The following is a 26,958-nucleotide window of genomic DNA, read 5'->3' on the forward strand; positions in this document are numbered from 1 at the left end:
AAGAATTTTAAGTCACACTAAAGAGAAGTGCCAAATCTAATTATATTTTTTGTGAATAAAAATGGGTATATGTTAAACAAAAAAATGAAAAGATGAGACAATTATTATTTAGGGTGACAATCCATTATTAGTTCAATTAGATTTGTGATTATATTCATTCTAGTAATATTCGAGTGATGAGTTATTAAATTTATATCGAGACTAGTTGTAAACTTATAAGTAACAATTGAGCCTGTGTAAGGTTGGTTTTGCAATATTGTGCTTATATACTGATTTACAAATATTCACTATAAAAGACGAATAAAATTGTGAATGTCAACTATTTAGTTGGTTAAAGTCTTAGAAAATGGTACCTCAAATCTCATCTATATGGATTATATCATTGACCTTCTAACTCTTTACAAACTCTTAAATAGACCTAATTCACATCATTTTATTATAGACCACTAATATTAGAGCCAATATGTTTGTTTTATTAATAAAAGAATAAAGTCAATTTGTTATTATAAAGGTCATAAGCGATTAGTATTTTTTCATGAAAATTATAATATACTGATCAATATGAATAATAAAGGTCTTTATATTAAAATTAGGTTCACTATGTTAAATATAACACCGATTGAGGGCCTGTTCTCTTACGTTGAAATTTAGTTCAGTTCAGTTCAATTCAGCTCCTAATTTCCTTCTCTTATAAAATATTCATTTCAGTTCAGTTCAGTTCAGCTGAGTTCAGTTCAGTTCAATTCAGTTCAGCTGAGTTCAGTCAATGAAAACGGGCCCTGACACGTGTGTACTAAAAGTCACACTAGTTTTAAGTCTTTTAACAAAGGTAACAATGTTAAAATTAAGATTAGTATGTTAAAATAAGGGTTACCATATTCAACATAAAATCAATTGTACACGTATGGGCTTCAGGTTAATTTGGTCCACACAAATTTGTTCCAAAACTCTATGTTTACATGTTGTCTTTATTGCTCTCTTGTCTCTTCACAAATAAAATTGAGGATTTTTTTTGAAAAAGGACAGCTACGCTACTAAAGTGGGCCAAGGAAAATGACATGTACATATGCTTCAGTTAATTAGATTACCAAAATCAGATAAGATAAGGCCCAAACTACCTCACCCGTTAGATAGATATTCCCCCTCAATCCAACGCCTTACAAATGCCCACATTAGATAGCCCATCACCCAAACATCAGGAATAAAACACCCCACCAAAAACATTTCAAACCACTAAACCATACACTTCTTAGTCCTAAACTCTCAACACACCACCCATAACCACCACCAATCCATCTAACCAAATAAATAAAATCAAACATGGCTTCGGCCTCGGCCTCGGCTGCAGCCACCTCATCTTTCATCGGGACTCGTCTTCCTGACGTGCCATCCAACTCAGGAAAGGTCACGTGCCGATTCGGGTTTGGAACCAAGAAAGTAGCCAAGAAGGCCCAGCCCAAATCAGGCTCAACATCAGACCGCCCATTATGGTACCCTGGTGCCAAGGCCCCAGAGTATTTAGATGGGACCTTAGTGGGTGATTATGGGTTCGACCCATTTGGGCTAGGAAAGCCTGCTGAGTATTTACAATATGACTATGATGGTTTGGACCAGAACTTAGCCAAGAATCTGGCTGGTGACATTATTGGGACCCGGACCGAGTCGGAGGATGTTAAGTCCACAGCTTTGCAGCCATACAGTGAGGTTTTTGGGCTTCAGAGGTTCAGAGAGTGTGAGCTGATTCATGGCAGATGGGCTATGTTGGCTACTCTTGGTGCTCTGACTGTTGAGTGGCTTACTGGTGTCACCTGGCAAGATGCTGGCAAGGTAAGTATAATATCATTTCTTGTGTTTGTAGTCATTATTAAGAAAAAAATCTTGCTTGGTTGTCTAGGTGATTTTATAGTTAGGAAGTTGTAGTATGATGAAATCTGATGTTTTAACAGGAAGTTATATTAAATCAGTTCAAATGATCGTTTCAGGTTTTAGTTGCATATTATTATTGGTTCTTAAAGTTTGACTCGTTTATTATAAACTCTTGTTTTAGTAAAAGTCACTTAAAAAAAAGATATAAGAAATAGGCTAATGAAGTGAGAAAGATGGAGTTAAAAGCTAGTATTTCAGTATTTGTAAGAAAATAGTGGATAATAATACTTTGTAAGAGATTATAAGTGGAAAGATATAAATACAGTAGAGTTAAAAAAAAAAGGTACCTACGAGATAAAAGGGGTTTGCCAAAAAGTAAATCCAAGTATAAATAAGTTGAGCTGAAACACCACAAAATAGAAGGTGATTTGAAAGCGAGTTGAACTTTCAGGAATGAATAAAATATATTAACAAGTAGCCTTTATGCCTTCTTTTTGGATTTAAATGTAGCACTGTTGGGGAAATTCTATAATTTCTATTGACAATTTCTTCTGTGATTAAAATTTTATAGGTGGAGCTAATTGAAGGATCATCATACCTTGGCCAACCACTTCCCTTTTCAATGACCACATTGATCTGGATTGAGGTGTTGGTCATCGGATACATCGAGTTCCAGAGGAATTCAGAGCTTGACCCTGAAAAGAGGCTTTACCCAGGTGGAACCTTCGACCCATTGGGCTTGGCATCTGACCCGGAAAAGAAGCCGATCCTTCAGTTGGCAGAGATCAAGCATGCCAGGCTAGCTATGGTTGGTTTCCTTGGCTTTGCTGTTCAGGCTGCTGTTACCGGTAAAGGCCCGCTTAACAACTGGGCAACTCATTTGAGCGACCCGCTCCACACTACCATCTTGGACAGGTTCCTGTAGAATGACTCTGGTTGGGGATCCTATACATTAAGCATCTTAAAGTGCCCATAATATAGGGTTCATTGTGTAGTTCAGAAGTGCCTACTGTTATCTTGTACCAGTACTGTAAAGAGTGGATTATTGGGGCTTGAAGTAGAATGAAGAATGCATTCTCTAGACAGGTTGTATGATTATTATTGGAATATTATAAATGTAGTATCAAAGATTAACTAAACAACAGATATCACCCAAATAAAAGAGAAACAATCACTAAAACTTGTTTTCGAAAGAATCACTCGGTTCAGATAGAAGGGATCATGATTCTTTGCTTCGATGCAAAATCCTTTTATCAATATTAACTAAAATGCAGATATTATAACACATTTTGGAAATAATTTTAACTAGAAGCACCCTTTTATTTTTTTAACTAGAAGCACCCAAATATAAGGAACATTGCTTTCCTAACATACTTCTACAAACAATCATGACTTACAACACAGAAATTATCATGGACAGTTGGACACAGTTGAAGAAGAGCTTTTATATCTTATAATTGGCAGTAAACAATTACAGGCAATATAATCTCATCGCCTCCACAAAAAAGGAGGGGATGAGATTTCAAAAACAGCAAAAAAATAAAAACAAATGTACACAAGTTATTATGCATCACGTTGTAAAAAACCTAATTCTGTATTTTCTAACAATTTGAAAAGACAGCTTTCCTTATGTGTTCCTGCGGTGCCCTTCAATCCCAATCACCACAAACGGGAAATATGTAAAGAGGACTATACTCACAAGTCACAACAGGGAACAATTAAATGGAAGTACCAAGATGTCAGCTACTGAAGCTCAACATTTTCATCCATTTTGTTTTTCAGCGAATGCCAACTCCGAAACCAAAGCAATATGATCACTTCCCCATTTCTGATTAAAAAACCACATAAAAAAAGGTATTACTATCAAATTCCTGTATAAAATTCTACCTACAAGCAACTTCAGCAAAGTGAGACAAACACTATAAAGATAAAATTAAAAATTATTAGATCTGTTAAGCCTGTGCTATATAGAAACAGGAGCAGACATACCCTACAAGCCCTGCAACTAAATTCTGGCTATTGAATGGTTCAGCTCCTCCCCCCCCCAACCACCACCACCACACACACACACCCAAAAAAAAAAAAAAAAAAAAAAAAAAGAAAAGAAAAGAAAAGAAAGAGACAAGCTGCCTGTTCATGTCCAATTGTCCACCAATCCATAATGATCTACCAAGATTCTTTTCGGGTGCATGATGGAAAAATTAGGAAGATCTTGACCTTCTATTTCTTAGGTTTATTATTTGAAGATGGAAAATGGAGGGAAAATAATGGAGAAAATCCAAATTTGAAGAGCAAACTGAGAAGACACACAAATACATGATACATCTACACTTGACTTATTCACAGAGCAACACATTTTAAGGATAGGAATTAATATTTTCATGTGCGCTATCACTGCTATACTAAATAACTAATGTTGGTTGCTTCTCATAAACCGAAGTCACACTACTCACTACTGGTTCAAAATTGAAGCACTAACCTAGCAGATTTGCCACTTCAGATATTGAATATCAACTATCAAGATCAATTTATATCTGCAATTTTCATAAGCATAGTAGGAGCTACATGGAAGCAAATTGATCATATCCATCAATTTAGTGTCTCTTCTTTTCATCTGAAATCCACTATATTGAGCAAATTGGAATCAACTGGCACGAACCAGAATTAATCATACTAACCCACATAGAAACTTATCAGTACTTACTAGCAGCCTTATCTGACCTTTATTTTCCGGGAATAATATCATTTTAAGGTGAAAAGAACAGTACAATATGCATATTGACAGAAAATATACCTTTGTTGGGAATCCCCCACTACGTTGCATTACATCTTTTCGAATTGGAGCAAGAGCTTTAGTGGTGTAAAGACCTTCAGATCGCCTGTATGCCACAGAAGCAAAATATAACTTGTACAGATTTAAAGCTGAGAGCTGAAAATTGTGTTCGGAACAAGACGCAGCTCAAAAGGTGAGCGAATACTATCACACAATTCTTAGCAAGTCATTAATCAAACAACAGGACAAGCGAAGGAGCAGAAGTAAAGCTCACCATATGTAATCAACAGTTCCCAGAAAACAAGTGTTATAACTAGTTACCAGTGGCTCCCCATTTGAGTCTCTTGTCCCAGAAGAATCCTAGAAAACCCAAACAAAAGATCGTTAAAAGGTGACCTCAGACAATATCACTAATACAGAGAATACAATAAGAGCAATTGTAGCAGCAGCTTAGTATGAATCTTAAACTTCTCAGGGTCTGGAGAGGGCAAGACGTGTTCAAACAAACACTAAATCAATCAGCCAATTATCAGGGTTAAAATTTCATGATTTTGGTATAAAACGAAGGGTCAAAGAGCTACCTATGTCTGAATGTTGAGAATCTGACACGAGTAGAGGTAGAAGAGTCCAAGTAACATAGAGTTAAGAGCATTAGGAGACTACATTTATGAGGTGTAATATAATATTGCACAAAAAGATATTTTATGTGCGAAAAATTTGGAATCCATTATAAGCATAGAAAGAACATTATATAAAGGTTTCTTATCAACCAAGGAAACAAGAAAATGAAGTGTTTAGTCAGTAGCATCACTTCATCAAGTGGATACAAGTCACTAATTAAGAAACAGACTCTCACTATACCATAGGTAGACTATCTTGACAAAAATAATTTTAAACCGGTTCATAACTACCATATAAGCCCAAGCTAGTACACATAAATTATTCCTGCCGCCCATGGAACAACATGAAAGCAATCACATATACCACACCTTTCCAGATCATGTCACATGTTCTTGTATTATGAATAAAGCCAAAAGCCTAAAATAAAACCTACCACCACTTCTGTGTACACGCTCCTGAGCTTTAAAGGGTGCTCAAGAATACGGCTGTTGGCATCCCCAGTAGCAGTAGCTATTTCCATTGTTGTCCACAGAGATGGATCATAATATGGTATACTCATATCAACTGTTTCAACCTCAGGGGCCAAATCACCTAAAATAGTATTGTTATCAGAAATAACTTAAGTTATAATTAACAAATAGTCATCCACGGAGGAATTTACAATCTTACCAACATTTAATGGTTCACCATCACCACCGTTGCTAAAATCAGACAAAGATTCCTCAAGATCTTCATGTAAATCTTCATCCTGAGAAATTTCACCAATCTCATCAAGTGATAGCTCATTAACCTTTTCAGTTATATCAAGGTTTGAAGCGGAAGGTTCATCTGATTGAGAAACGTGTGAGCTATAGTTGTTTCTAGTCTCTTTTTCCACAACATTCTTGTCAGAATTACCAGCAACAGAGGAAAATCTATCAGTATTGCCCATTAAGCTACAGTCTTCAGATATTGGAACTTCTTTAATTTCCTGCTCATTCAGTGGCAAACCAGAGATAGCAACATTTTCAGTTGAAAGCACCAAAATAGAATCAGGACCTTTAAGAGTCTCATTGAGTAACTGATCAGCATTTTCATCTGAGCTTATATCAGTGTTTTTCTCAAATGAGTTTGAGGGTACATTTTGCAAAGAATCAGCAGAAGGAGGTTGCTGCAGGCTAGCAGGTGTTTGAAGTTTGTTAGATAAGCTTCCAAATCCGTTCTTATTTTCAAGGGAATTACTCTGTTTTCCGTCAATACTCTTGTTCTCAACAGTTGCTGGACTAGCGACATTACCAGCCGGCTGTTCCCTAAGAAAAAGGGAAATTATTACAAATCTATAACCGAAGAATAGAGTGCAAAATTGACTCAGCAGAATTTCAGGAGAGAGAAAAATAACCTGGGATAAGAACCATATTGTCTGGGAGGGGGACTTATTACAGCAGAGGCCTGTCCTGAAACCTTGTCTCTGTCTACTTCTGATATATCTAGCTGCCAAATCACAGATTTGATAGCTTAACAGACATTTATAGAGGGATATTAGTCATTTCAAAGAATAAGAAGGTCCCAACTTTACCTTCTGCTGAGATATGAAGTTGTACAAGGGACTCTGTCAAAAGGAAGTCACTTAGTTTTATTGATAAGTGCCCAAATTTAACTTGAGAACAGAGAAAGATAAGCTGTATACCATTGGAGTGCAATTGAAATCACCACATAAGACCACAGGAGCATCATCCCACGTCTTCGATACCGCTTGAGCCCTTTCAATAAGTATCCTCACCTACATACAACAACAAAAAGACTCAATTAGCAAGGCTGCAAGGACATTCTCCGTTTACATACACAATGGAGCGAGAAAGACCTGGTCCTTTTGACATTTGCAAAAAAAAAAAAAAAAAAAAATAAAAAGATAAAAAAAAAAAAAAAAAATAAGAAGAGTGCAACTCCAGATAAGGTGTTCATGGCAATGGCGTGCCATAAACAAACAAATTTAGATAGTCATCAAGGAAATAGAGATGCATAGTTGCACGTTTGTGCAATGAACATAACTGACATTTACCACGTTAAATATTAGCTACATGCAATGAGATTAGCTTGTCATGAACTATTCCAATCAAGTATAACAAGCAGAAGCAAGTACACACTATATATTTTAATTGGCCCTTTCTTTCTTTATTGTTTTTTATTCATATTTATGGTAGCAAGAAGGTGAAGCGGAAGCAAATCAGTTTTCTACACATCTACTACACAAGTAATATATATGCCGACAGCCCGACATACATTGCAATAATGCCTCACACTCTTCATACTCATACAAAATTTTGTTGCACAAAGGACCTTTAAGGGTGAACTATCAACTAATTCCTGATACCTGTCCAAGCTTGATTTCTCCTCTTCTTGGATTGTAAAGCACGTGAATGTTACAAATGACGACTCTATTAGGGGATTCTGAGCTGCAGTGGTAAAATAAGATTTCAATTTTTAGAAGCAAAGTAGCAACAAAGCATATTAATAATCGATAGCCAAGAGAAGAAAAAGTAAAGTAAATTTTACGATAGACCCCTATTAGTTTTTCATGTAGTCAGTATACACCTCCAAAAATTCACAGCTATAGTTAGTCTACTAGCTCAATGTTTTGACATGATAACCTAGCTAGTTACTATGCCTATCTTACAAAAGCTCAGTAAATAGAAAGATTAAAAAATTAAGGAAAACCTGATTCTAATAATCCAACCTTTTGTCGGTTAACCGAAAATAATCTTACCTTTAAAAAATAATCTAACCTTTAAGGGGTATTATCTTATAAAAAATCTTACCGGTAAACTACCCTTTGTAGGAGATCATTTATACACTTGGTTTAAATTTTTTTAATCATTAATTTTAAAATAATTAATTTTAATTTTTTCAATTTTAAAAATTAAAATTAACAAAAAATAACAGCACAAAACGAATGATATTTTTAAACAAGCATTACCTTGTTGATGATGCCATCTGAGTTCCATTCTGATTTGGACTTAATGACTGTAAAATAAATGAAAAGATTATTTAAAATGCATTTTAACATGGGCATGCTGAACAAAATATTAAGGTTGACACTTCTTTTTCTCCCTACATAACTTCAGAGAAGAAAGAAAGATTCAAGATCAGCAGCATACCTCTAGAACACAAATTTGAGCAACATTATCCCGCATTCCATATTTATTATACTCAATGCACTCTTCATACATCAACCTGAACCTAAACCCACGAATTTCAAACAAATGTCACAAGATTGACCTCTCAAAGACACATTTCTCTTGGCCAGAAACGCACGACATCAACAAGAACAACAAAAAATGCAGCAAAATGAGAGCTAAATGAAGGTGGCATCATCACTTACAAGTTAAAGCATTAGGCTTTTAAAGACTCCTTACCTTGTAGTTCGCCAAAAAATAGCACACCCATCAATTGGATCACCAGTTCGCATCTGGTATATTTGGCAAATAATTAGGCCTCATCAGCATTTTCAACATACATCTGCATCAAACTTCAACCATTCCATGGAATTATACAAACAACAGTATTCAAGCCCCAGGGATCTACTTAAGCATAAAGAATAGCATGACCCTTTGGAAACTAAGAATTAAGACAGGCTCAATTCCGTACACAAGTGCTTAATATATGTAGCTTAAAGTCTTAAACTTCTCCATGAACAGCAGCATAGGGACATCAATTGAAAGCAACATATTAGTTTCAGAAGCTTAGAAACTTAACAATGGACTAAATAGTTTATCCTCCTTACCTCCTATAGTGCTTTAACACCATAAAAGGTAGCACAAAATTAAAAGGCAACATGCAGCAGAAGTTAATACTCACCATCATTTTCCTAGAAAAGTAAACACCTAAGGAGCTATGAATTATGATGTCAACGTGCGTAACAGAAGCGCAGAGGAAAGGACAACATATTCTCTCTCTTAATTATTAGCCTATTCAAACAAATGAATTTTTTTTCCCCCAATCTTTCAAGAGAAGGATAAAACTGGGTATCGAAACAACAAGGTATTTATTACCAGAAAATATCTCTAATTTAATGATGATAAACTCAAAGAGAAAGCAAAAACTGCAATCAATAATCCATAGATCAATAATAATGTGCTTATGTTAACCACAACCTTCCAAATTCCGCTGTACCCACGACGCCCCAAGTCCTCCTCCAAGTCATGAAATTTGTCAACTTCCTGAAAATGGATCATAAGCTTCTCAGTCTCAAAGTTGAAAGCAATATGAATAACAATTATTAGGACTGCTTTATGGTGGTAGCTGGGAACAACAAAGTCACACATGCCTACCATGTTCAACAAAAAAAAAAAAAAGTATTTTTATAGAGTAAAAACTAGCTATTGCATAAGGAAGCAAATTGACCAATAAGCCATGACACATGAAAAATAATAATATTTGACAGAATGAGACAAATGGTGGATAACAAACAGCAGCAGAGAACAAAGATAGTACAAAGCAGTAGTATAAAGAACAATGACAAACAGGAAGAAAAGTTTAGCTCAAATACAAACACACGAATCAATTAAAAAAGGAAGCTCCTGTTGATCATAAAACACAATAGCTATAGCTTAGTAAAGACAGAAGGGAAGGGACCTGAAAGCACATAATGTCAGGTGACCACAACTGAAGCTCAAAAAGTATCTTGCCCTTCCGCCACTCCCAATTCATAAAATAGCGTCGGATGTGAAAGTACAGCTTCCGATGACTATTAGCAAGGTAATCAGCAAGTATATTATACGAGAGAACAACAAACCGTTCTGCAAAAATATAAATAAATTTAGGTCGGCTGTACTGACATTGATTCACAACCATGCTGATGTTTCTAAGTCTTTTACAAGAAGCCCAAAGAACATAATGGCAATAAATTCAAACTTTAATTACTTTGTGAATATGCTAAAATGGAAAAGAAGGCTGTCAATAACACACTTCAAGATCGAACTTCCAGAGAATGTTTTGTAAACATATCAAAGGTAACCAAAGATCAGTATATGCAAAAAGTAGTGAAAAACAAGGAATGTGCAGCCACTCTACTCATTTAGCTCTTCAAACATTTTCTAATCGATTATGCTCTGCTCCAGACACCCATTTGGCATTTGTGTCGAGGTAGTCAGTAATAGTAATAAAAATATAATACATGTCATTAAGGACAACAACTATAATTCAAACAAATATAATCACATACCATTAGCAAACATTTATCCACTAATCCTAAATACATTTTTGGCAACAGGCAACAGAAAAAAGCCTGAGATCAGAGTCCAGTCAGTCAACTTCTGTAGCACATGGTACTGATGTTTTAGATAAGGCTCAAAGATTCCAGAAATCTAGAGATCTTCGTTTTCCTCCCTTTGGCTTTTTAATCTTCCTCTCTCAATTAATATCCCCATCATAGTTGATGCAAAAAATTCATTATTAGTTTGCACAATTTATTAATATGTTCCAATGTTACACAATTGAAAGTTTTTCCCACTAGTAAAAATTGGTTTATCTAACTCAGGGAACTAAGCAATACCACAATATTCTTATTTAACCCCCAAAATAATGACAATAAAGAAAATTAAAAGGAACATAGGGGTAAATAATGCATTGGTACGTATGAAATGAAAAATGTTGCAAATAAATGAAACCAACGAAGTACTTTCTAGGCAAAGCTTACAACTTCAAGCGCAATTCCCTTGTTCTTTCCCTCAACCGACACAAGGTGCCCTCGATACACCAAGTGCAACATACTAACATGCAGATACTACACCCTACACTCAATCACTCACTACTTTGTTGTTAATTGGGAATTTGGGAAGAATGTAAGCAATCCAGACGAGTAAATGAGCAAATAATTAACCTTGGTTTTATAGTACGCCGACATGTATAATCAACAGTAACCTTGGTTGTATAATACGCCATGTATAATCAAAATTGCTCCCTCTTCAATTTTTTTTCTTGGTTACGATTCTAATAATCATTATACTCATTGATACAAAATAGTAATATTTTGATTCAAACTCAAACAAAGCATTACCATATTTTTTAAAAAAGAACTTAGCTTTGCAAACTTTTTTTACAAAATTCATAAATTCCCGCCATTCATTTCATCACAATTATCCTAATTACAAAAAAGATAAACTACTATTAACAATAAAAATATGAATAATAATAGTGAAATTACCGGAATTAGGAGGGGGAGGAACCTTTGCCAACTCCCAAACCCGATGATCATCCGGCTTCGGCCGCTGAACCCTAGCTCCTGATTGCTGCCGATTAAACGACGGCGTTCTACCTCTAAAATTACCACCACCACGATTATTCGACGACGAAGAATTATAATCATAATAACAATTATTATAGTTATTGCGATTGTAATTGTAATTAAAGCTATTAATTGGGCGAAAATCAGCACTTCGCTGAAAAGACGAGTTCGAGTCACGAACAGATTGAACATTAGCGTCGCCGGAGACGGCGGTCGGGTGGTCGGAAAAGTACCGGCGACCTCGACCACGACCTCTACCTTGACCTTGACTTTGACTTCGGCCTCCTCTGAACTGCAATGGAGGAGAGAGAAAGTGAGATGGAGAAGAAGAAGATGAGAGAGAAAGAGAGAGAGGAGAGAGAAAGTTGTACCGGAGGTCGGATGGTGGCGGACATGGCGGCGGTGGAGGTGAGAGGAGTGTCGACGATGGCGGTGGCGATACGGTGGAGAGAGAATGAAGAGGGTTGTCGCATTTTATATCGTTTGTTAACTATATGAGATTTTTAATTGTTCATGCACTTTTATATTGTATAGTTTCAACTTTCAAGTAATTATTTGCTCAATTTTCATTTTAGGATTTTACCTTCAGTAATCTTGGTTTAACATCTAATTTGAGAATACTTTTTTCATTATATGGAGTAAAAAAGTTACAGAGGGTAGAGTAATTTTGGTAATATGTGGATTTATGATTAGATTATACACTCGAGAGCATGATGCGCATCATACTCTGAAAGAAGTGCAAGATTTAGAGTAAACATCTATTGAAGAATGAGGATTAATGATGAGAATTTGTGATCTATTGAACATGGAGAGTTGAAGACCGTGGAGATGATCTTTTGTTTATAATTATGTGTTTTCTTTAATTTGAACTAGCTTTTGGACCCGTTCTACGCACGAGTTATGCTTAAGTTATATATTTATTTGAAACATTACAAATTATCTTGTCACCAAAAAAAAAAACCCTTTACAAATTATTTGAAAGAATTTATTTTATCGTCTTTTGACATATTATAATATTTTATGAATTTGTGGTAATAGACTAATAGTTGTAGAAAAAATGGCTTAAAATCATAAAATCATATCTCTATCGCATGACATATTAATCAACAATTTGTATAAAAAAACTACTTTGTAAATACCAAACACTTATTATAATTTACAATTTTTACATCAAATGTGAAGACATGATATTCTTCTTTAGTCTTTACCAATATATGTCTCTTATATTGCGCTTAATATCTTCAAAATTAAAGCCTCATGACACGCAAACAATGTCATCCTATGGAATTTCCATAGTATTCTTGCCACCTCAATATTTCCCTTTTCAATCATCATCCACATTGTTGTAGAAATTCCACATAGAATTTTGAGAGATAAACTAATTTTTTAGTTTTTGAAACTTAATGAGTGTGAAAAAATCTTTATTGAAAATTTGTATTTATATAAGAAGAGGGAGAAGATAAGGGGTCAAATTAAAGAAATGAATTATGAATGTGAATAAATTGAATTGATAGATGGAATAATGAGAAGAGGAGAAGGTTTAGGAAATTTAATTTGTTATTGAATTAAAATAAAGATGACAAAATATAAAAGTTATTGAGAAATAAAAGGGGAGATGAAGAGAGAATTTCTTTGAAAACATAAGGAGGGAGAATGAATAGAGAAAGGTGAGAAAGAATGATGACATGTGTCAATTTTGGTTTGTGTTTTTAAATACTAAAGTATAGATTGGATGTAATTTTGAGAGTATTATGTGCATCATGCACTCGCATATACCATCTAATTTGTGTATGTTGTAAATTTGATACACTGAATATTTATTGTTAGCGATTTGAACATTGAGTTGTACGAGTATTTCATATTAAATATGATAGTATTTGCCGATACTTGTCTTGGCCATAAACATGATAAGGTCAAGTATACATACAACACTCTAATTAGAGGTGAAAGTGTTAAAAGTCATTACCATATTTTAATGTCTAATGTCTATATCTCCTAATGCTACTACTTCTATTGTGGTTAATGGTAACCATGATATCTTTGACAAAATAACATATCCATTAATTAGACGATGTTTAAAACTCTCAACGCGTCACTTAATGCTTCCTATCATATTTACATTCAAGCTAGAGGATGGATACGATAATAGCAAATACTTGAAGAGGATTAGAGGAAGACAACCCCACACTATTGCTTTATTCACAAGGGTAACAATTTACAAGTATAATTAAGCAGAACAAGTAAAACAGTTTGGACCTTTATATGTACAAAATTACAAATCCTGAAGGTGAGACAACACTGTAATACCACTCTTCGTTAAGAGTTGACAAGAAGTAATCACTTTGCAGCAATTGCCACCATATGTCTCGACTCTCTCAAGACTCAAGAGGGTTGTTCAATAAGCCATACCACCGGAGAAGCTGTCTCCATCATGATGTAGACTCTCAGTGAGCCAGTAACCATCCCAGGAACCACCAAGCCTCTGCTTATCAAAATAGTTTTATCAAAAATGTGCAAAAAACAGGACTGAAAAAGAGAAAAATCAGTAATTGACATAACTGAATGACTTTAAGATAAAGTAACAAACTCGTGTCTGACACTTTCTGTTATTATTTTTAAACAATTAGCGGGGGACTTGCACAGCATCCCAGCTGCCTATCTCAGGAGAACTGCCCGAGCGGCGAGGAATTGAACCCAGAAATCAAATCTAGAAATTAGGATGTGCTCCACTGAGCCATACCGCATTCTACTAAAATTTTATCTTTACATAATCAGTAAGAATATTATTATCACTTTACAGAGATACCAACCAAACTAATCCATGCAGATCATTGCAAGTCAGTTGTCCAGCCTGATAACAGGTCTAAGAATTATACACATTTTTTACAATACAGTTGCATAGTGGTTATTTAACTCCTGATTAAGTTAAAACTCACTAATCTAGCTTGTCATTGTGACATTGCAGATTAATAGAAAATTAACAAAATAAAAAATCAATTTCTTGTATTCAGAATAGGCACATAACGTATGCAAAATCATCTTCTGATGAGGACCTGAGGAGTACATACGGAAAGCTAGCAAACAGCATCGCCCCTAGAAAGTAACTACATTTCCATATGTTATTTTATTTCATTTATGTCAGAGGGTGATCAAAGGTCAAATTCTTCAATTCTGACCTGGTTTGATTACGATCAAAGAGAAAAATCAAAGATTAAGTACCCCTCCATTTCATCCCCTTTATATATAACTGAGGATTGGATGATGCAGAAAGCTAGAAATATGAATTAAGATAACAGATATCACAAAAGAAAAGAAGGTAGCAGTGAAGAAACATCAAACCTGCACCATGGTAAATTCAAATATCTCTTCTTCAGCTGGACGAGCTCCTTGCACCCAAACTCGTTGCTTGAAGCGATTCTGTGCCACAATAAAACAATTGAAGTTTAGAAGCTATAACAACATTAAATTACAGGATCAGACCTTCAAATAGCAAATATCCCTTGCTGAATAAAGCAAATTCAAGATGCAATTCTTGGTATATAATGGATTTTCCTAGATTACCTCCTTAACCAATAAGCTGCTCAATATTTTCCTTTCCTTGTGGCCAAGCAACACTCGGTAGCTAGAATGGTGAAAAATTCGCCTGAAGCGTTCAAACTGCAGGAGACACAGAAAACTCAAATGCATGTTATTCTGCAGATGTGCATCATTAAAATTATAATGAAGTTAAGCTTGGATGACAAATTGTTCAGGGAATTTACAGACCTGCCCTAAATCAAAGTGTGGTCCGAAATAAGTAGATCTTTCAAAAGGATCAAATCCAGCAAACTGTAGATAGCAAAGAAAAATAGATGTCACAAAATAAGAAGGATAGCACACTGAAAAGGTGAAGCCCATCAGAGGGTACAGCAATTTTACCCTATACATAACCTCAATCCCATAATCTTGACGAGGTTGATCATTGTACTTCAGGGCATCTAGCTGATGACTAACAGCTTCCTCTGCACTAAACTATATGGAATATTAAAATAGATTTTATAACGAATTAAGAGAAAGATAACTAACTCTGCAGAATTTTATTACATGTAGAGTTGGACCAAAAGGCTTCTTCTTGCGCGCTTCAAGCCTACACAAGCATGATTTTATTGAAAGAAGTTAATAAGCAGGTCAAGCATAAGACTGATACAATTAAAAAAAAAAGGAGGTATTCAATCAAGATTTTCAGGAAAAAAACAAAAATCCACGAGTTACAAGACTCAAGTTGTGACCATCATGAACAATTTCCAAGTTTCCAAAATAAAAGTCCTCATTTAACCCAAACCCTGCCAGAGAAAGTCAAAGTCCAAGTGAAAGAATAACAGGAGCAAAAACAAGTTGCACCAATGCAAAATGGATTTTTTGACATTAGCAAGGAATGATAAATATACCAAAATACAAAAGGGGTTTGCTTTCTATTCTTCATTGTACCCTGAAAATTTCTGAGGTTACAAACACCTTGTGATAGTTGATCCCTTTAATTCACTCTAGAATCTAGATATATGATCTGAAATCAAATAGGTGACCTTTTTGGCTCTAAAACAACCATTTGATTAGAGATATGAAGTGGCCTAGGACGATAAACACTCTTTGGAAGGTCGAGTAATTGTTAAGGCATAAGGGTAGTATAGAACTCGGAGGGGTCGGGCAAAGCTATTTCTTGGGCGAATTTGTTATTTTCATTCGAAGATTTTGGAGGTCTCGGTCCAAGACTGATAGGACGCCTTTAGCAATAGGGGTCAAGTGGCTAGAAATTCTCAGATTTCCTTGTATATAATGTAGATCTTGACCATTTACGCTTTGTTTGGATAGCAAGCAAGGAAGAAAAGAGGGGGGGGGGGGAAGAGGAGGAAGGGATGGGAAAAGAAAGGGAGGGGGAGGTGAGCTCAATTTTCCCTCCAAATCTCTCCATATTTGGAGGGATTATGCTTATTAAAGAGAGAGGGAAAATGGATCCCTCCCTCTCCTTTCCCTTCCTTCTCCCATTCCTTTACCCAAACAATAGTTTGTCCCCCTCCCTTTCTCTTCCTCACTTTTCCTTCCATTTTCCTCTATCCAAACAAAGTGTTAGTTGTTTTCTAAGGCCGTCAGTAGAATTTATCAAGGGTTTTTTAACTTATGCACTATTGCTTCCTTATATACAGAGCTCTTTTAGATTATATTATGGAACTTTTGATGGATTAGGAATATATGAGATTATCTATACATTTGCATCTTTGTGAGCACTCTAAGGAAAACCTTAATCTTTGTTATTAATCAATCTTTAGTCAAACATTGTGTGAGATGAGTGATTTAAATGTTATATTCTTTAAAATTTGTGATTGTTGAAAAAAAATTAACCTAGTTTTGCTTGCTTATTTCCTTGTTTTTTTTCTCAAAACACCAAAATCCAAAACTAGCTTCTTGGAAATTGAGAGATTATGATGTATTGAATGTTTGGGGTGATAATCAGTCCATGCTTAATTTATAAAGTGGTTCATAATACAAAGTCTAGGGAAAGGTGGGTTCAGAGATCACTAAGGGGCGTTTGGTTCGCAAACTGGTATGGGGTTGGAATCAGGAATGAAACCATAGTGGTATGGGTTTGGAACATCATTCTTAGTACCATATGTTTGGTATGATTATGGAATGCAATTTTTTTTTTTCTTTTATTTGATACCTAAAAGTATGGGAATGATCCAAACCCACCTCCCCTCCAAGGTTTCTAAACCCCATATCTTGGGGATTTGAGGTATGGGTTTGAAACTCTAAAATCATAAAATAAACATAAGGTATGGGTTTAAACCATTCTAAACTCATACCTTATCCTTAATTATGTGAACCAAACACCCCCTAAAGATTAAAGAAGTATAGAGAAATATTGCTCAAAAGAATTATAACACATAAATTGGGGGTTTTCCTTTAAGGGTGCATACATTTGAATCACCCCCTTACCCAGCTTAGATTCCAAAAAAACTCAACCAACCAAAAAATAGATGAAATGGATACTAACACCCATTTCAAATAATCCAACCAAACGACCCCTTAGAAACTTCGGGGTAATGTTATACCTATTAGGGCCTATTAATAGCATAAAAATGAAAACTCTATTGTAGACCTTACGATGGCACTATTTTTTAAAAATGCACATATACCTTATATTCCATAGCCTACTACACTTTGACTAATACAGATTCAAGCTGCGTCCCCAAGTCTTAAACTTGACCTTATTAAGCTAAAACAACTCCTTACTATCTGATTCAAGCAATTGTTGATAGTCCATGGTAGACACTAGGAAGGTCCATATATGTCATTTTGTTTGGTTAACACAATGATGGACACATAGGGTTACCAACTAAACTAGCTTGCATCGAAAAAAATAAATAAAATAAAATAAACCAACTAAACTAGCTTACACGCCCAAAAGAGTACACCTTTAATCAATTATAAACTAGTCAAAGTAACATACATATTCAAAATTAAATCTATTTAAAGAATCAGCTAAACAACTTAAAACTCAACTTTTCCATTTATTAGAATCTTTTTTGGACCAAAACTACCTTAATATAAGCTTTCTCGAGTAGGGCACTGATGTAAATGAAATTCACACATAACTATGTTTTGGGTATGTACGACCCCAAAGACGTTACCAACTAAGCTAGCGAGTATCCACACGAATCAAATCATTAATCACTAGATAACAGTTGTAACAATAACAAATAACATAAACTAAATATATTAAATAAATGAATTAAGATTAAAATTACCAATCAGCAGAGAGAAAATCAGGGATATCTGCAGAAGCTCTGAAACGGGAAGAAGTCCGCCTACGTTGCAGTTGTCCAAAGGATCTGGAGAAGAGTGTCAGAAATTGAGGACTTGCTAAAGATGAACTAAACGACATCGTTTTTATTCTTCTTCTTCACTGAATTTGGTTATCTTCTTCTGGGTTTTCTTGGTTTAAGATTATGGGAAAAAAATTTTGATCAAATTATATGAAAATTGTTGAATGGTTTGTATTTGTAATACTGGGTTTTGGTCCAATTTTTGTGGGATGCTTTTGATGTTAAGACCGTTGGATCAAGATGATTGGATGAGCATCTGACGTGGCAATAGTCGTATTAGAGTGTTGTTTTAGATACGTGAATAGAATAAGTATTGATTAGTGGCAAATTTGCCCATGATAAGAGTCATTCATAAGACTCCAACAAAAAGGAGGGCAAATCTACGATGTCAATTTGGGTGGTTGGATTGAGTCCAGCACGATTTAATCTCGGTTGAAATCAAGCTATCATGTCGAGATTTTTTTGAGTTTATGTAATATTTAGGTTGGTTTAATTTGAGTTTGAATTGAGCCAGGTTGAGTTTTCTACTATAACAAATTTGTATTATGTTACAAAGTATTATAAGTCTAGATCAAGTAGTCATTATTAAGTTAAACTCATTATAATTTTAAAATGTTTAGTTTGTCAAAAAAAAAAAATGTTTAGAAAAAAAAAATAAGCGCTCTGTTATGAATTTTTGTGAATACTCAATGTGAATGCCCAAGGCATGATTCACAGTAAAAGTATAAAGCATTTAATGTATAGGCAATGTTTTAACTAAGCCTAATAATCTGTTTGTTGAAAAATATGACTTGTGTAAGACTAGTACTAGAAATGTTCTTTCGCTATAAATACTCGGTGAAATACAATTGCAAAATTACCATTCTTCATTCATTTGTATTTGCAACTATATTACAAATAGTGAAAACCTTCTTTCTTTTGAAGAAAAATAGTGAAAACCTTCTTTGCACTTTCTCTATATATATTTCGCAACACACCCTATAAAAGTCGAACTGAAGGCCCTCAAGAGTCAAGAGTTCCTGATGTTCATCTATTTGTTGCTTTTCGAAAGTCCAAACACTTATTATTTTGACAAGTAAAATACAAGCTGAAGACCAAGACTAAGTAATGACATAGAAGTTGTTGATCCATGACCAAGTCATAGTTTACAGAAGTTTCTTCCTCAGCTTCACCTATCAATTAAATCTACTTCAAGGTCTTTAACTTCACCAAATAAAAATAAGAAATTCAATTATAACCTCTCAATTTGACTCCTAAAACTTGCTTCAATTACTCAAAATATACAAAGAAATGGCAAACTCTAATGTCACACACAGGCAAGTCTCAACCTTAGGCTCTGCACCCACCAAAGAAACAGATGATCATGAACCGAAAAGCCCAACTTCGAAGCCAATATTCAACATCAACATCAGCATCTCTTTCTCGTCTGCCTTCAACATACCCTTGACTCCGGAAGCAGCTGCTGCTAGAATCCTAAGAAACTTAGGCACTTTCGTACCATTCTATGTTATTTTCATAGGGGTTGTCCTGTTAATCACCCTTATTCCACAGCGAAAATTCTCATTGTTTCTCTTGCTTGTAAACACAAATTTCACTGTCCTGTACTTGTTACTGTTGCGCGCTTTTCCTAGCTCAGCTTTGCTCCATCAATGGATTGATAAGCGACTTATATTTGTTGCACTCGCAGTAGCCACCATGGTTGAGATGATCGTTACTGATGCAGGCCTTCATCTTCTTTTTACGCTTGTTGGTACCATTCCTGTCATAATTATTCATGCTGTTTTGCAAGCTACTGAAGGGTATTCTGTCATTGAGGATCATGTAACAGGAGCTAATGATCATATTGCTGAGCCTGTGTGAGTAAAATCTTGTTGGCTTGGGTGAATAAATAGCTGAATAAGGCTGATATATTTGACATATTAGTCAAGTACGAAAAGTCGAAAACTACCAATCCAATTTTTGTGCATTAAGTTGTAAGAGTATGTATTGATATAAATGAAAAAAATATTTAATGCTCATACCAATTCAAGGGTTCAATTATTTCATTATGCTTGTTAACAACAATCAAACATCGAATACAACCCTGTATTGACATCAGAATTACCTGCCATTAAAAACCATGAACTGTAAGAACTAAGGAGCAAGCTGAATTCTGATAAGAGTGTAAAATCAGTTTTTTAGACTACTCAAGGGCTTTCCCTCAGAGATTTCTTGGGTGAGCAAGCTTTCTATGAAGGCTCCCTCGGCCAAAGCTCAAGAGACATACCCATGTAATAAACTCACCACAAGCACTAGCACCTTGAATACATAGTACATTAGTACTCCATCCGTAGTCATGTAGGATCTAGTTTGATTCGTCTTGATGACTACATTATTAATATCTAATTTTGATAATTTTTGCAAATTGTGAAATTAAAGATATTTGCGGTCAAAGATGGTTCAAAAATTGCATCGATTTGCATAAACAAGAACATGTGACCAACAAGAACATCATTTTGAAACGGAAGGAGTACAATGAGAAATAGAGGTAGTTGCTGGCGCAATTGTGTAGTGATGTTCTTGGCCTTCTTGTAACTTCTTATGTCAGTTCTGTTACATAGTACTCCGTACTAATAATGTACTACATGTTTTCAGAATCTTACAAAAGTAACTAACATGAGCAAACTAATTTTCTAAATGGGCAAAATATAATTTAACTTCCCAAACTAGCTAAAAATTAATTAAATTAATAAACAGGACCAAAATCATCCCATTTTTCAACACAGGGAAGTTGATATTTGCCACAGCAAGGTAGTTTTGGTTTGTATTAGAATGGACAATAGAGATTGTAGAAAAGGTCCTACAATTGTAAAAATCGCAAAATCTCAAGATTTAGCATACAAGAATGGTATCACCCCCCATAGCCCCATATATGATAAGTTACTGATATGGAGTACAGACTAAGTTTGAGTCTAAAAAATCTTCTGAAATTCAAAACTCAGTTTCAGCTACAAACACAAGAAAAGCGATCATTTCTTCGGTTGAGGAGGAGAAAGGTACTTGGTCACAACATAGCAGTCTGCTGGAGTGATATTTGTGTAATAGTTGTGGATGGTATCTGTGATATCAAACCCAAATTTCTTGTAGAAATTAAGAGCATCCTCGTTATTGGTTTGAACATGCATGTAAATCTCAGATATGTTTTGCTTGGAAGAGAGTTCAAGTACATGGTTCAAAAGCTTCGTACCTGTGCAAAACCACAGAGAACCCATCAGAAAAAGAATTCCACTGAGCAGCACCAAACTAAAAAGTGCTAATATTTATAGGCTCAAGAGTCAAGACCAGATGTATAATCTTTATGGAAATCTTGGAGCAAACAAGGTACCCCAAAGTCTCCAATATTAAAGGAGTCCAGAAGTGAAGGGTTAAGAATTCAGATTTCAGACAAAATATCAGATGGAAAAACCAAGCATCTATCACAATTGAACATAATTAAGAAAAATTTTATTTTTGGATAAGTTAGATCATTTTACCATGGTGATTTCTATTATAGATAATCTCAGTTTGGGTGTTGGTTCATAAAGAAGTTCATCAAGGATACCTCAAGTCCTTAACTTAAATAGAGATAGCACCATAATTTGAGTGCTGACATGAAAACTTATCGAACAAAGCAAGTCGCAAGTGCTGACATAGAAAATATTCCAAACAAAGCAAGTTACAAGTGCTGACGTGGACATATTCAAACAAAGCAAATTGCAAGTGCTGTCATGGAAAATATTACAAACAAAGCAAGTTACAAGTGCTGATGTGGAAATATTCAAACAAAGCAAGTCGCCTTAAATACGATGTTTCATTTTTAAGATTAGTTAAAACTTAATTAACTTGACAAACTAGTTGTTATGAGCAATGAATTATAAAATTTGAATCAATCTTGGGGCCATTGGACAGATTTACAGAAGTTACCATCTTTATTCAAACAATTATAAATTCACATTCTCAATTTAACAAAGGAGGAAAACAGCATATATCTCACTGACAAATACAAAGTACTATTATGATGGATTATAAGATCCATACTTGATTTGACAAGAAAGATAGCAGTATATACTTACCAATACCTAGCCCACGATAGGGTGCCAAAACCCCCAATGTCATAATGTAAACCCGAACAGCTCCAGCATCTTTCTTCTCAATACGACATGCAATTGCTCCAACACATATATCACTGTAATATGCTGCGATTGGCAAACAGCTATGGATGAATATTTCATATAATAGAATTAATTAGTTGACTCAAAAAGAGAAATTATGAGGCTCCAAAGTCCAAACAGAGCCTTTAGAATGGATATCTAAATATTTCCCCCTCTTTTTTTTTACCCTAAAAGCTTACTACTACATACAGATAGGTCCACTACTGTTTTTACTTTTTAATCACAATCAAGTTATCTTCACTGCCCAGCTTGTTTTTCTTATGGCCATGAATCATTGTATACTAAATGGGAAATAGCTTGACAAATTCATAAGATTAACCATTTCATTCTATTAATTGCATTTTTGTTATATTAAGTCTTTTAACGACTAGAATTGAAAATAATCTATTATTTCATTTTATCCTCAGTGGGAATTAATAATCAGTTGTGATCTTGTGACATTACTGTTCCAGCCAGCAATTGCGTACATGGGTGCATGTGTCAGTATTTTACCACTGACAGAGTAAAGAACAGAGGTGCCTCTAAAAAGGACAATCCTTTTGGTTAGAAACAAAGAATGGTTGTTTTTATATCAGTATCAACATACACTGTGCCGTAATAAATCTACAGCAATAACTGAATAACCAAATCTTTTTTCAAATTCTTTTATGCAGGAAAGGCTACTTTTATATCAATAGGTTAAATAACATGACAAGAAGTGACACACAAAAGCAAAAGCAGTGGCTACGTACCCAACAATGAATGTCTACAATTTAACAAAGACTACAGAGCGTTGGTAATTTCAAATTTGCCATGCATAAACATTATTGTTCTTAGTTCAACAACCATGCCATCAATACTCTTCATCATAGAACAACGAGGTGCTGAATTTTGTATGGCATGGTCTTGCATCAATCTACAATTGGCAGGCACAATTTATACATGTACTCCAAGCCATCCCATGATTATGATGTGACAGTTCACACTTCACAATACAAAGAAGCTTTGCATTCACACCAAAAGGCATTGGGATACCTAAATCTGAAAGGAGATTGGAACTTCAAAGAAACATCAACAGACAGCACATATAGAAAGCCAAGCTCCAAAATCTTAACACAAATAAGTTGTGTATCTAATGACATATTTTTGGGTCTTAAGATAGCAAGATTGAGTAATGTTAAGTCAATACACAGTGTAGAGGTTATAGATGGAATTAAAGCTAACGTGTTAAGCTGACCCAATAATTGCTATCTTTCATACCAAGGTTGTCAGAATCCAAAATCCTACCTAAATGGGTGGAGAGATATCTAGGATAGGGTCATTTAATTAAAATTTCAACAATTTACTAAGGTTTCTTAAAATATTACATTTAAAAGACAAAGAGTGCAACTTTTGTATGAAAATTCAGCAACATGAAAAATGATGTTAGGGGCCAAAACAAAATGGATATAACTGAGCTTATGAACTAGCAATGGTCTAGCGCTTGTACGCTCAAGGTCACAACCGTGATCAACTATTCAACTATGTGAACTTTCTGGCACATTCCATATGTTTTAAAATAAAATAATATCAAACCAGAGAGGCTAGAACTCTAGAGTAAAAGGAAATGGTTAGAATGAAAGATGTAGGAAAAAAATTTGAGATGAACCTCAAGTCGGGGCAAATTGATACAACAGATACAATTAGACTGAGATTTGAAATCTGATCAGATTACATCTTACACCACTTTAGAAAAAAGAGCACTGGAACAAATAAGTAAAGTTACTGCACGCTGAGAGCTTAAGGTAACAAACTAAAGACAGAAGAAAGGAAGCTAAAAGGGAAAAGCAGGACTCAAGTTTTGCATTTTATATTAAATAGCTCATAACAAGCTGGCTAGCTGTTTCACTTTACCAATAAGTAGTATAAGGTGTAGTTGCACGATGGCTACAATATAGTGATACACTGTATCATATCTTCACGGAGGAAATTTAACAGATTGAACTAAGGTTAGCTATTTACAGTCTATTACTCATTGTACTGGACATAAGACTTGTATAGACACCAAGCTAAGAAAAAACAAATTTAAAAAAACCTAAAAAAATTGGATTCATTTGGCAAGAGAATCAACATAATCATAAAGTTTAAAAGACCGAGATTTATATAGACACCAAGCGAAGAAAAAAAAAGTAGAGAATTCTAAAAAAAATTTGGATTCCTAGCATAAGAATCAACCTGATCAAAAAATTAAAGACAATGTAAAAGAACAGAACCGTGCAACGGTACAATGTTCCCATTCTACAATCAATTACATGGGACCCTTTTTCAGTTAAATAAAAATAGAGGATGTAAAATACTTATATGGAATTTTTTTGAAATAGCCCCTTTACAAGCCTCTCAGCAATGTTATCTCTTTCCATAAAAAAACAGCAATAGTTTCTGGTGTGATAATGTGATACTATAGTCTCCAAAGAAACAGTCCCCAAGGGAAGACAGCTCAGAGTAGTTCCTAACTTCTTGCTACCCCAACACAGCCCCCCACCCCACCTCTTTTTTATCCGAACATAGATCACACAGAAGACCTAATTATTACTGCCAAGACAAAACTAGTCGTGAAAACCCAGAATTGCATTAGAACCATGAGCAACTAAAAACTAATGAACAAATAAAAAATTCAACCAAATTACCTTTTGAAATATTCCATTAAAGACCAACCAAAGTAAATGTATGCTAAGCAAAGAGAGAGAGAAAGAATAAAACTCAGATACAAAAAAGAGGCAGGTGTTAAAAATGGGGAGAAAATGCCATGGCAGGCTAAATCCATTCAATAGAAAAAGAAAGGGCTTGCGGAAATGACATAACAGACGTAGACAACTGTACAGAATCAAAATAGATCACAAAAAACAGCAGTGTAAAAGCTTCCCTCTATAAAAAAAAACCCTCATAATACTACTCTCACATAGTCATATTAACCTCCCTACAATAGCTTGCTTCACCTAAAATCATCATCCGTCATCTCAGCAATGAGCATTACCTTCTTTCCAATTCATGATATAGTAACAAAATAAGACAAAGCTGACTGGTCATCAATCCAACATAACTTCAACAAAATTTCTCACATCTAAAATCCATAATTACAATAAATAAATAAATAAAATAATAATAAAAAAAAAAAGTCTGTCTTCAACTAGCTCAACTTTACAACAGCAACAACTCTTTTTTGAAAAAATGCTTCACTTATCTTACAGATATATGCCTTCATATGCGCTATTACCATTCAAACCCCCCCCCCCTCCCCCCCTCTTTCCCCTCCTTAAACCCTACCCCTCAAAGACTCAAACCCATGTTTGCCAATTAATCACTTCTGGCAAGGTCAGTCAGTGCAGCAAGTGATGATTGAACTGTATTAAACTATCCTTAAGACCAACCACTCACAAGTACTTTCAGTCTTTCAGAAGCCCTCATTCGGGCCTCCGGGGCTAATGAATTTCAAGCAAACACATATAATTGATATAGCTAGAAAAATCAAAGCCATAATGCTTTTGAACCATGACTCCTCTATGTAAAACAAACAATTTCCAATATATAAGTTCAAAATCAACAAAATCACAATCTTAGGTAAAAATGTTTGATCAACCAACACACTACCAACACTAAGGCAATGCTCTAACTCGTACCTAACGAATTTTACTACTATCAACCTAGTTCCATGACTTCCATTCATATAAACAAATACATCAAAAACTTCAACTAGGGCAGAAATGAACCCATGTAATTCTAAGACAATTTCAATAATCAAATCGGAGAAAATCAACAAGAAAATCATAAATTTCACAAAATCAATATACAAAATGTAGCAAATCACCCAAGCAGGCAAAAATGGAGAAAACCCATATAATAAATGGACAAAAATCAACACTTTTTCAAATACCCAGAATAAAAATTCAAAAAAAACCAACAAACAATGTGCAATTCTACAGAATTCAATCGAACAATCATAAAAAAATGCGACAAAATGGAGAAACCCCAGATGAAAAAAGGGGCAAAAAACGAACCTAATTTGGTGAATTCACCAGAAGCAAGAGCATCAACGTAGTACTTGTCATTGTATCGAACAGGAAAGAGGGTAACATTGAGCTTTTTAAGCTGCATTATATTCTTGTCCCTTACTCCATCCAACGAAATTGTCACTTCTTTCATCCTTTCTCACTCCTCAACTAACCAGAAATTAATAAATTATACTGTTCTAATGAAAATTGTTTAAGATATGAACCCAGAAATCGCTATTTACTGTACTGAATCCTACGATTGAGGATTGCAGGAAGAGAGGAGAGAGAAAGAGAGAGAGGAGAAGGGCAAACAAGGGCTATTATTTTTCGGCATTGGAGGAGGAGTCAATGCCATCTTACAAGTAACTACTTGTATACG

At 34.8% G+C, this 26,958-nt stretch overlaps 4 protein-coding genes across 4 annotated transcripts; 1 reads left to right on the top strand and 3 right to left on the bottom strand.

Annotated features, from left to right (window-relative positions):
• The first annotated feature begins 1,220 nt into the window (after positions 1 to 1,220).
• On the top strand, positions 1,221 to 3,008 carry LOC145593737 (chlorophyll a-b binding protein CP29.2, chloroplastic-like). Its single transcript, XM_081650072.1, has 2 exons — positions 1,221 to 1,827; positions 2,438 to 3,008. The coding sequence occupies exons 1-2, from the start codon at positions 1,321 to 1,323 to the stop codon at positions 2,789 to 2,791; spliced, it is 861 nt and encodes a 286-aa protein (XP_081506198.1). The 5' UTR covers positions 1,221 to 1,320; the 3' UTR covers positions 2,792 to 3,008.
• Positions 3,009 to 3,291: 283 nt separating this feature from the next.
• Positions 3,292 to 11,995, bottom strand: LOC145593736 (carbon catabolite repressor protein 4 homolog 6-like). The gene is made up of 16 exons (XM_081650071.1): positions 11,894 to 11,995; positions 11,442 to 11,814; positions 9,872 to 10,035; positions 9,391 to 9,456; positions 8,653 to 8,705; positions 8,395 to 8,476; positions 8,214 to 8,260; positions 7,611 to 7,692; positions 6,927 to 7,019; positions 6,816 to 6,848; positions 6,639 to 6,730; positions 5,930 to 6,549; positions 5,694 to 5,851; positions 4,914 to 4,999; positions 4,661 to 4,745; positions 3,292 to 3,694 (listed from the first exon to the last, which is right to left on the bottom strand). The coding sequence occupies exons 1-16, from the start codon at positions 11,993 to 11,995 to the stop codon at positions 3,629 to 3,631; spliced, it is 2,202 nt and encodes a 733-aa protein (XP_081506197.1). The 3' UTR covers positions 3,292 to 3,628.
• Positions 11,996 to 13,688: 1,693 nt separating this feature from the next.
• LOC145595711 (uncharacterized) lies at positions 13,689 to 18,571 on the bottom strand. Its single transcript, XM_081652128.1, has 7 exons — positions 18,305 to 18,571; positions 15,606 to 15,648; positions 15,441 to 15,533; positions 15,288 to 15,350; positions 15,084 to 15,179; positions 14,862 to 14,939; positions 13,689 to 14,004 (listed from the first exon to the last, which is right to left on the bottom strand). Exons 1-7 carry the CDS (start codon positions 18,439 to 18,441, stop codon positions 13,918 to 13,920), a joined length of 597 nt encoding a protein of 198 aa, XP_081508254.1. The 5' UTR covers positions 18,442 to 18,571; the 3' UTR covers positions 13,689 to 13,917.
• A 2,518-nt stretch (positions 18,572 to 21,089) lies between these two features.
• On the bottom strand, positions 21,090 to 26,931 carry LOC145595715 (uncharacterized). Its single transcript, XM_081652133.1, has 3 exons — positions 26,586 to 26,931; positions 22,474 to 22,596; positions 21,090 to 21,608 (listed from the first exon to the last, which is right to left on the bottom strand). The coding sequence occupies exons 1-3, from the start codon at positions 26,728 to 26,730 to the stop codon at positions 21,391 to 21,393; spliced, it is 486 nt and encodes a 161-aa protein (XP_081508259.1). The 5' UTR covers positions 26,731 to 26,931; the 3' UTR covers positions 21,090 to 21,390.
• Between the last annotated feature and the right edge of the window lie 27 nt (positions 26,932 to 26,958).

Source organism: Chenopodium album, chromosome 19 (genome assembly GCF_948465745.1).
Source record: "Chenopodium album chromosome 19, dcCheAlbu1.1, whole genome shotgun sequence".
In the NCBI taxonomy this organism is placed as follows: Eukaryota; Viridiplantae; Streptophyta; class Magnoliopsida; order Caryophyllales; family Amaranthaceae; genus Chenopodium; species Chenopodium album.